An 11,127-nucleotide genomic window follows, 5' to 3' on the forward strand; every position below is an offset into this window, starting at 1 on the left:
ATTAAAGGCTTAAAGTGTTTGCACTAAATCGTTTAAAAGCTTATTCGGTATCAGCATTTGATCAGGAAATGAAATATTTGTAATCATTTTTTTTTCTTTCGTATCGCGAGAGTTGACGTCCTGACTCTGACGACCACCCCATAAATTTTTCCGTCACAGTTTTTTTAATATGTACACTATAAAACGTAAAGAAGAGCATAAAAATTTTGAAAAACTCACCCATTTCCGACAGTTATCTAATTTTAATTGTTAAAATTAAATATGTAACGTATGCTTCGTCTTAAGTAAAAGTCAGGCCTGACAGGTTTGCTACCTGTTATATATTATTGTTTACAACTTAATTAGGTACCTACTGTGCTTTGGAGCGCATGCTATGCTATCATACACCTAACAGACGATTCAGCTGATTTACTACGATGACATCATACGGTGACCGCCAACCTACTCTACTAGACTAGGCACGGTGTAGTATTTCTCTACCAAATAAGATTTGTCATCAGAGCGCGCAGACAATGGGTGTACTTATTGGTAATTTCCTTAGAAAACCGTAAATTGTATTAACACATTCCTATAAATAATAACGTTAGGTAGTCAACTTTTGAGAATTATGAGACGCATGACGTGGATTGATGATGTGGATTGGCACTATATGAGATTTACAGTTACATTTTGATTACTCATGATTCTCATGAATGAGGTAAATAAATAACTAGGGCTTAATTAACCTCTTTGCTCCTAATTTCATTTAGGAACACATTTAGGGAACACAAAACATTTGTTAAGCAATTTTTGTGCTAGTATTGTTGTCTAATATAAGTACATATTTATAATATCTACTTGAACAGAAATACTGTAAAAATGTAGCTACATTTCAGCTGAAAGCCCTACACTGCATGTATTGGATATAACGGTACGGTATGTAATGTACACTGAAAACAATTGTTCAGTTAACTGAAGCCAAGGCACGTTCGTCGGCTATTTCAAGACTCGTTAAAGTTTACACTAAACTTCACAGTTAGTAAATTAAAATAAAATTATAAGTATACCTACCTTTCCATCGTAGATACATGTACATACTATGTATCTAACCCGTGAAAATACCCTAAAATCAAGCTTCAAATAAACGACAGTCAGGCCTCTTAAAATTTTAGCTATATATCATCTCCCGGTATGATTGTAATTTATTCAAACAAAAATATTAGATTAGTATTTGGAATATCGGGATCAGATATCTTTTAGGCCCTATATCCTATAGGCGGGCATTATAATTATTAGCTAAGTACATATTAGGTTTTGTATAAAATTTAAGGAAGTGATATACCTAATTGAATAAAATAAAAAATAAAAAAATATTTCAGTGCATGCTTTTTTATTTTTGAGATCCCAAAAACACACAAACACAACAATTTTTTTTGAATAAAATAAAAAATAAAAAAATATTTCAGTATTTTTTTAAAATGTTATTTATGTATATAATTGGTAGATAAACATAATATATAAAAATAATCTTATTTATATTAATCTTACAATAGGATCTTAAATCTATATTATTTCTTTTATAAAGAAATAATATTTGTCATAGCAAAGATTAAGTAAGTAAGTATATGGCACTTGAAGCATCGGTCATCTTCTTATTAACACGTAATATTACATTATTATTATTGGCATTGATTATTCGTAATAAATCACTCCGTGAAAAATGGTGAAAGTATAAACATTATTTTTTGGTTTTTCATTTAAACTGTGCGTGTGAAATATAACCCATAAATAATACTTATATCCGTTGGCGAGTCCATGGTCGTCGTAAAAGTCATCGATGAGGCAGTCGACGGTTTGTCAGCCCCATAAAATATTCTTATAAATACGGTCACAGAAAACACTTAAAAAACGTTTAAAGAGTCTTTAAAACAACGACTTGTTCCTCTTGAACAATGACCTGTTGTTCGGGCGCCACGTAGACGTAGGATCGTTCTACCTGTGACGCTAGAGGCGAAGTCGGCCCCGGCGAGCGGCGCGGGGAGGCCGCGCGCGCGCGGGGCCCGGGGCCGTGCTAGCCGCGTACGTTGACGGTGGTGCAGCCGAAGATCTCGTCCATCTGCCGCGACGAGAACGTCACCACGATGCGCCGCTCGCCGTGCCGCCGCGGCACGAACTTGTCCTGGTAGTTCACGAACTCGCCTGGCTTCACGTCACGGAACCGGATCTGGAAACACATCACCCGTTATCATACCCTCATAATTCAGCAGCTTCAGCTTTCTCAAATTCATGGAAACTGGTTTACCTGTCTCGGCCGCTGTACTCCAGGCCCTTCGAAAGTGAAGTAGCAGTCGGTCAAGTGCACATTCAGCGGGTTCTGGAAGCTGAAAGTGACGGCGCATTCCTGGCCTATGCAGGGCTGGCTCCTCACCTGAAACAATTTCATGGGAGTAAGTTAATAAGTTGTGCATAATCATTCTAATTGATGAAGCCAGCTTCATTCCTCCAGAGAGGATGAAATACTCGACTGGTATAAGTAAAATCTTAAACTTCTTCCTCCCATGAGTAAAAAAATGTGAGGATTACCTGCACTTGCATTCTCGGCTTATGAAGCGGGAAGTCATCCTCATCAGACCACGCCTGGCGTGTCTGCTTAACGTAGGCCATAGCGTGGACCTTGACCATCGAGTGGTCGACCAGCTTGTCCATATACTCCTGCGGGGTTACGTGGAGCTTGAGGACCTCGCGCTGTCCGGCGCGGACGATAAACTCGCCCTGGGCCCGTCGGAGACGCGACGCGATCGCGCCGGTGTAGTAGCATGAGGATGCTGTCAGCACGCACCATATGGTACGGTCTTCGTGCGATTTGTTCTGGGAAAAGACATGATTCTTTTTAATTTATGGTGTGCATGTTTTTTTGATAACTGACACCCTAACAAAACATTTCATTTCAACATTTTCCTGTTGCTAAAATTTCGAATTAAAAATTTGAAAGTTATCGAACCCGTACACGGCATAGATGCCGATTTTGAGTAGCTATACCTACTCTTAGTTATCTAATATTTTAAAAACAGTTGGAAGCACAATTATCCAGTACGGAACAAAGCAGGCACATCCAGCTATGTTACTTTCGGGGGACGAGCTGTCCATCGTCTTATACTCATTGATTGAAACCCCCAAGTCTACAAGAACTTCAAGAGATATCAACTGACCTGGATATTCATAGTGCAGTCAAACGGCTGACCATACGGCACGATATCAATGTCCATAAGGTCGAAGTACACATCTTCGTAGTTGCGGTCGGGGTACTCGTAGTACTGCTGGAGCCGCTGGTAGCCGCGGCAGGCCGCGATGACGGCCAGCCGCTCGGGCGACGAGCTGTCCATCGTCTTGTACTCGTGCGTGATCTCCAGCATGTCGCTCTCGCCTTCGTCGTCGTCCCGGTTTGGATTCTTGGTGAGGATCTTGCGGCCAACTCTGACAAAGGAAAGATATATACAGTTATGTTACGATTTACCTGCTGTTCCCATCCCTGTGCGTTTTCACATTATTCGATCCAATATTGGATATAGATCCGATATCGGATCAAATAATGTCGTCGGTCCTATGACCGATACCTATCCTATACCTATGGTATATTAAAGGCGCATCATGATAACGTCATATTTAAATTACTTTTTGTAATTAAAGTGGACAAGTATGCCTAAGAACTGCAACAAATATAAAACGCAATCAAACTCACTGATAATTATTTGACGCCATCCTAATGAATCCCCACTCGGAATTCTCTTCCTCCTGGAAGTGGCAGAGCTCTGCGTTGATCTGGTTATACATGCACGGCGTGTCGTACTGGAAGCCGACCTCTCCGCGACGGACAGCCTCGACACTGGCTGGACCGCATTGATACACTGATTCCGCTTCTTCCTGGGGTGTGGCATCAATGATCTGCCAGCCGCTGTAACCTGAAACATAAAAGGTTTATGAAAATGGTTTCAAAGATTGATTCTGAAAGGTATTTGCATATTTGTCCTGACTTCTTGGAACTTTTCTCCTATCCGCTTACATTTCTCGTATCTGAAATTTAAGCGGCCATATGTCATATGAACTGGACAGGGAAGACTGCTGCCTGCCGGCCTCATTATCGCATCTTAGACGTAACCCATCTCGAGCAATATTCTAGGCAAGAAAATAAAACAATAGTAATAAGTACGCACCTTGCGGCAAGTCGGGTCTTTGCATCCAAACATCGTTCCAGACGTGGAAGTTCCAGCAGGAATCATAGCAATCCTCATCAGGCCCATTGGGAACCTCGTTTCCATCGTGGTCAAAGTATTTGTCGACAGTGAATGTTCTGTTAGTGTCGTGAGCCGAAACGTAGTTTGTAACCGAACGGCAAGGAATACCTGCAATAAGTGTTACGTTCATTAACACTTTCGCTACCAAGAACCCGACTGTCGGGCACACCGCTCGTAGAAGCGTAGCCGATTAAATGTAGCGAAAATGTCGTAGCGCCGCGTAGAGCCCGGTTTCGAAAGTGTTAATGTTAAGAGGTTAAAAACAGGTTCTGCGTGTAGGTAGGTAAAAAAGTATATATAATAAATTACCAAGAGCTCGACAGATTGTAACGACAAGACCCGAGAACACCCAGCACTGGCCGTATTCAACAGGTCGGCCACCATCTGTGAGGTAGCGCTCGAGAATAGCCACGGAACCGGTCCACGCATGAGGAGCAACGCCATCTTTGTATTCACCGTCGTAGCGGCCCACCATCAGTCCGTCGTCATCGTGGTTCGAATTTATCTGTTTAAATAATAACGATTAATATATCAATCTTCTTTAGATTATAATAATTGGCGGTTTAAAGTAAAGATCCTTCTTAAAACTTTCTTACCATAGCAGAAATAGCACGACAAACTCGTACAGGATTTCCACGTTCTGAGTGCTCAAGACCACTACGTTCCAGCAAATACATACAAGCTGGCAATACGCAGTCATCAAACTGGCCGTAAATCCATTTGCGGCCCTTTGGCTGGCGCCAAGTACCACACCAAATCTTTCCTTGTTCATTGAGGACGTATTCTTTTCTGGATGATTCATTGTCCATGTACACGCAATCTTCCCTGCACCAGGGGTTGAAGAGCATGTAAATATCTTCATCGCACTTGTAGTCGTGGCGATTGTCGCGCTGGCCGAAGCGGTTGGTCTGAACCCAACAGTTCCATACACCCACAGGAGCGGTAGCCGGGACATGCACTTGGAAAGTTATTGTGTTTCCATCTTGGCGCTGAATGCTAATATCCCACCTATCCATTTCATGGGCGAGAGACGCTAAGTTCTGCATAGAACCGTGACGGGATCCATGACGAGAGCCGTGCCTGGAGCCATAACTACGGCCGAATGAGGACGAGTGTTGTGTTGTTGTTCCATAACGATCGATTATAGGCCGGTCCATTGGCCCATGCGGGCTCAGAGGGCTATGTTGGAGCGGCAAAGGCTCGTTACTGAACGAACTGCGTCGAACGCCGTAAGTCGTAGTTTCCCTCATTCCACTCATAGGACCCATCGGTCCCATGGAGCTCATATTACCCATCGTATTCATCGGCCCCATAGGGCCAATAGATCCAGCTGTTGCCATGTTGCTGCTGCTATCTTGCATACGGGACATTCCAATGCCCATTCCCATAGTTCCCATACCCATTCCCATGCCCATACCCATTCCCATTCCCATACCCATCATGTCACGAGAGTGTTGGAATACACCTTGCTGAGAGCTCCAGTTTACAGGTAGAACAACCCGAGTTCCCTTGGTCACGCTTGGTTTTGGACCTAAAACATAAATATTGTTCTTAATAAATAAAACTAAATTGTCCTAAAATACTTACACAGTTTTGACAAATTGAAATAGAAACAGCATTGAACGGATTCTTACCGAAGCAGAAAACGATGCGAATCATATCCTGTTGCTTATCATAGGTTCTGTCAAAACGAACCGCAAAGAAGAAGTTTTGTCCTCTTCGGTATACCGGGTTCGGTAAAATATTATCATTGACCAGATCATACTGGTCGGTATGATGATCTTTCGAATTATCCCTTGAATAAAACTCAGTCAGCTCTACTTTCAAGGGCTGCTGTGAGTAATAACTTTGAGGAATGACATCCAAAGTATCTTGGCGACGACGGCGTTCATTCTGGTCAGCCATCTTGCAAATAAGGTTATGAGTGTATTGCGTGTTGGGGCTGTTCCTCATCGAATGCTTCATGCGATGCAGGGATCCGGTGCTGTGGGAGCGACCGGGGCGATGCTGCGCCGTCGGTCCAGCTCGCTGCATGGGCCAACGCCGGGTCTGCCCGGGGCGCTGACAGAAACTTGAGATGTTGTAATAGGCCGATAATCCCGGCACATAGTTGGATGGCATCCCGCCAATCGTCATTTGCTGCTCCCTCATACAGCTCAATGTACTCATCCCTGAGGTGAGGCCCGTTATCCCGCCAAGACCCATTCCAGTCATGCTGGATGTCATGCTGGAGGACATCCTGTCCATACTAGAACGCCGGACCATGGACATCTTGGCGAGACGTCGTTTATACACTGAAGGGCTATATGAAAGTTGTCCTAAGAGACTTCCACTGCGCTCTTGGCTGACACCAGAGCGAATGTTGCGGTTAGGAGTTAACTAGTCCTTTATATACGAATGTTTAACAGAGGGATCATTCACCGGCTAGGTGTCAGTTGTCAACGCAGGCGCCGGGGTCGCGGGTTTCTAAAAGTCCTTTTGTTAGTGTGCGCTGACTTGTAGAGAAACTAGAACTTCACGAGTCTGCGTGAAATGCGTCAGTACACTTGTAATAATACCTGCGTGTCATTGTCCACATATACTTACAAAAGCACTATACTTAGTAGCCCGACCCACCTACTCTACCTACTATACAGTACTATTTACCTAACTCTAATCTTTGTATGTATATACCTAAAGTGTGCAAAAATGTTTAGGGGAAAATCTCAAAAAATCGTGCTCCAATTGTACTCCAAAATAAAAGGATGGTCAAACAAATGAAATCTGGGTAAATGCATTTGATCTAATAAGATAGACCGGTATCTTTAAATAAATCAATCTGAAGAAAAATTATAATCGTTGAGTATTTACCTAAATATAGCAATAGTTCAAACTGTTTTCTTGTTATCGAATCACTAGGTAATTAAGGACTTCTGTTAAGTAACATTATCAACGAATCTCGTTCCTACTGATGAAATTGATAACATTGATAAAATTCAATAAATAATGGATAGGTAAAAAAACTTGAATGCAATGCGGGGATATTTTAGGACTACCTACTACGCGCTAAAAAGATGGTTTTCCTCCACATCATCATTAAAAATGGGATCGGCTAGTACAAAAAAAGTTTGCAAAAATTTACTTTTCAGTACAGATGGTGTTTTTTTTACGCACTAGTGCGAGAAGTGGTTCATTATATGCTAGGTCGAAACTTTGGAGGCTCATCTGTATCTACTGAAAAACGTCGTACGATACACGTGCGAAAAGGAAATTCGAACTTCATTTTTTACGCACTTGTATCGTAATGTACTATTTCAGTACAGATGGTGTTTTTTTACGCACTACTGCGAGAAGTGGATCATTATAGATAGGTAGTGTAGGTATGTCAGGTCGAAACTTCGCAGGGCCATCTGTACTGAAAAACGTCGTACATACGATACACACGCGAAAAGGAAATTCGTAACTCGTGTCGATAGTCTATATACTACGCTACACATATGAGCTAGTGTCGAACTTCCTTTTTTACGCACTTGTATCGTAATGTACTATTTTCTAACACCCACCATTTTTTTCCAATTTTATGAATTTGAAATCGAGGGAAATACATGTAGTCTGTATATATATATATATGTATATATATATATATATATATATACCTAAACTACCATTCATTCAACTGTTTCAATATAAAACTTATGCAGTGATAGAGACAGCTAGCTACGATAACGATATTATCGTAAGGTTTGGTGCAATAGGCTACGTACGTACACGTACCCTATGTTCACTACTTAGGCACAGTATAATAAAGAGTACTATCGTACAGTATGGCCACTCCCGCTCCCCGCTGAAAGTGCCACCCACCCCCTCTCGGTTACCTCACAGTTACCGCCTGTCAAAAACGCGAACAGTCGACCTGTCATATTTCACTCATACAACCATAGTACGTGTTCACCTACACGAGCTTAGACTGTGTGCTAGGAACGCGCATCTTTCATATATTTGATCGCCAGTGTCCGAGATGTGACTTAGGTATCTATACTTAGTGTTTTCCTGTAGTAGATGTTTATTCCGCATAAAAGAATAGAATACATTTATTTAACGACACTTACATAGTAATAACATGACGACATAAATAACAATGGACGCTAAACTTAAATCGGTACTAAAATTATTATCCAGAACGACCAGAACCTTAGCAGCAACATGAAAAAAGAGAGATATTCGATACCTTGTCAAATGCGACACTGCTAAGTACTGTTTTACTGTAACAATACTAGAGTCTGGCTAGCCAAATATTGTTGACAGATATTTCCTTGTGGTCTATGGTTTAAAGAACCGGCCAAGAGCGTGTCGGGCCACGCTCAGTGTAGGTTTCCGTAGTTTTCCTTATTTTTCTCAAAAACTACTAAACCTATCAAGTTCAAAACAATTTTCCTAGAAAGTCTTTATAAAGTTCTGACTTTTGTGATTTTTTTCATTTTTTTAAACAAACGGTAAAAGTTAGGGGGGGACGACGTAACTTTTTTTCCTTTAGAGCGATTATTTCCGAAAATTATTATCAAAAAACGATGTTAGTAAACCCTTATTCATTTTTAAATACCTATTCAGAGTTGGGGCGGGAATGAAAAAAAAATTCAGCCCCCACTTTACATGTAGATAGTAAAACATTTTTACTTTTTATTTTTGCACTTTGTGGCGTTTGATACTATTGTAAAATTTCAGCTTTGAGTCTTACGGCTAGCCAAATATTGTTGACAGATATTTCCTTGACATGGTCTATAAGGTTTAAAAACCCTAAAAAAGGCTAAAAGTCTACTGTCAATTTATGTCACTTATTCAAATTGTTCGCGGGTTATTAAGGGTAAATCTTAAATATTATAACAATGACGATACCAAGCGAGGTCCGCAATTTGCTGTTTAAAGTAATAAATAATTACAACCAAGAGCGAAGTCGACGTGAAGCGGCATATAATGAAAAACTGCAATGTTTACAAGTCGTAAACAATATAGTAGGTTGGTGCTCTATTAATATTTTGATACTTTAAGTACTACTTCTAACATTTGCCTATAACTTTGATTAAGTATGTGAATATAATAAAACTTAAATCTCATAAACAGGAAAAGAGTGTAAAGACAAGGAGAAACTCGAAGCTCTGGAAAGCATTAATAAAATAAAAATATTGGAACGTAACGACTTACTTACGAAAAACCAATATTTAGAAGAAATCAGAGAAGTGAAGTAATTTGGTATAAAAATATAAAAAATAAAATAAATAATATAATTTAGCCTATATACGTTCCACTGCTGGGCACAGGCCTCCTCTCATGTCTGAGAGGGCTCGGGCTATATAGTCTCCACGCTAGCCCAATGCGGGTTGGAGACTTCACATCTTTCGGCCTCTGTCTTGCCTGTGAGCAAACAAGCAAATGCAAATGTTGTAAGTTGGAGTTGAAATTTGGCATAGTAGTCTAATTTAAACTGTGGTGAGACATACTAACAGGCACTTTTAATTTTTTCATCCATACTTGTAATCATAGCTGGGCATTAACTCGTTAATCCGTTAATCGTTAATTAACGAAGTTAACATTTCGATTAACGGATTAACTTTTAAGTTAACTTGAAAAAATGTTAACGGACTCGTTAACTTCCGTTAATTTTCTCCGAGTCCGTTAATCGTTAATCTAGTAGAGCTCAGGCGCCATCTGCGCTGCGAAAAACACGTTCTGAACGCTACTATAAAAGCCCGAAGTACGGCAAATCCTATGATTTGCCGGTAAATCCTAGGTTTTACCGATGTCGATTGCTAAAAGTCCGAAATATTACCTAAAAAAGTATTCTTCACGTGGATTTGCTTTTACTAACTTTGATTCGGTGAATCCTAAGCTTTACCATGGCGACTGTTGTAGTGATAGGGCAGCAAATTCGAGCCCTATTTACGACCACATTCGCTTCCCTAGCCTCTACTTCCCAAAGTGCCACAACAGTCCCGTCACCGCCAGCATCTCTCCTGACACAGCTCTTGGCAGTAGCTCAGGCGATCACTGCCTTCCACGTGCAGCCTAGAGTTCAATAGGCTAGCTGTACTTCGGCCTTTTACAGAAATATAATACGTTATAGTGGATACTGATGCAACTAAATTTTTAAAGAAAAGTTCATTTTTTTTCACGTGTTAACGGATTAACGATTAACTTTAACTTACGTTAAATTTGTCGAAATGTATCGCTTTAACGATTAACGAAGTTAACATTTTTAGTAACGGATTAGCGATTAACGAAGTTAACTATTTGATTAACGGTGCCCAGCTATGCTTGTAATACACGTTAATTATTAATATTTAAATGCCAATAATCATCGTCAAACTTTTAGGTTATACCAAATGTGACCAGCCCTAGATTTTTTGAATTTCCCGCCAAAAGTTGGGGCAATATTTCATTAGCCACACTCTATTTTATTTCTTTTGTTTCCATTATCTTTCTCGATTATGGGTACTTTGTTCCAAAATTATCCATAATAAATTTAAAAAATGTAGTTGGTATGTACCTATAGGTAATTAGGCACTGTAGGTAGTGTAGGTACATACCATACCGATGTCATTTGTAACTCTTTTGCAGGCACCGCACCGATCTACAAAGTTATCCAAAAAACATGCTAATGTAAGTAATTTTAATATATATGTAAGTAAATTATGACGTTTATCAGGTAACGCTCTTTTCTTGAAAGTTTGAAGGTCTTATCAGTCCGGAAATACCGGGCAGGCGACAGTTCATTCCATAGTTTAGCTGTGCGAGACAAGAAGTTTCTGGAGAAACGCACAGTTGAGGACTGCCAACGTGCCAACCATCTACTAAATGACGGAGATGGAAATGTTGTCGCGTA

General features: G+C 40.5%; 1 protein-coding gene across 1 annotated transcript; it reads right to left on the bottom strand.

The window, feature by feature from the left end:
* Positions 1–1,485: 1,485 nt before the first annotated feature.
* Positions 1,486–6,747, bottom strand: LOC125227155 (hemocyte protein-glutamine gamma-glutamyltransferase-like). The gene is made up of 9 exons (XM_048131378.1): positions 5,906–6,747; positions 4,868–5,802; positions 4,581–4,776; positions 4,191–4,379; positions 3,719–3,938; positions 3,189–3,453; positions 2,563–2,847; positions 2,282–2,407; positions 1,486–2,203 (listed from the first exon to the last, which is right to left on the bottom strand). Exons 1-9 carry the CDS (start codon positions 6,540–6,542, stop codon positions 2,051–2,053), a joined length of 3,006 nt encoding a protein of 1,001 aa, XP_047987335.1. The 5' UTR covers positions 6,543–6,747; the 3' UTR covers positions 1,486–2,050.
* Between the last annotated feature and the right edge of the window lie 4,380 nt (positions 6,748–11,127).

Source organism: Leguminivora glycinivorella, chromosome 6 (assembly GCF_023078275.1).
Source record: "Leguminivora glycinivorella isolate SPB_JAAS2020 chromosome 6, LegGlyc_1.1, whole genome shotgun sequence".
Classification (NCBI taxonomy): domain Eukaryota; kingdom Metazoa; phylum Arthropoda; class Insecta; order Lepidoptera; family Tortricidae; genus Leguminivora; species Leguminivora glycinivorella.

Coding starts and splice junctions, on each gene's coding strand:
- LOC125227155 (XM_048131378.1), bottom strand. CDS start 6,542: ATGTCCATGGTCCGGCGTTCTAGTATGGACAGGATGTCCTCCAGCATG. Junction 3,454..3,718: donor ATGGCGTCAAATAATTATCA/GTGAGTTTGATT, acceptor TTCCTTTGTCAG/AGTTGGCCGCAAGATCCTCA. Junction 2,848..3,188: donor ACTGCACTATGAATATCCAG/GTCAGTTGATAT, acceptor GTCTTTTCCCAG/AACAAATCGCACGAAGACCG.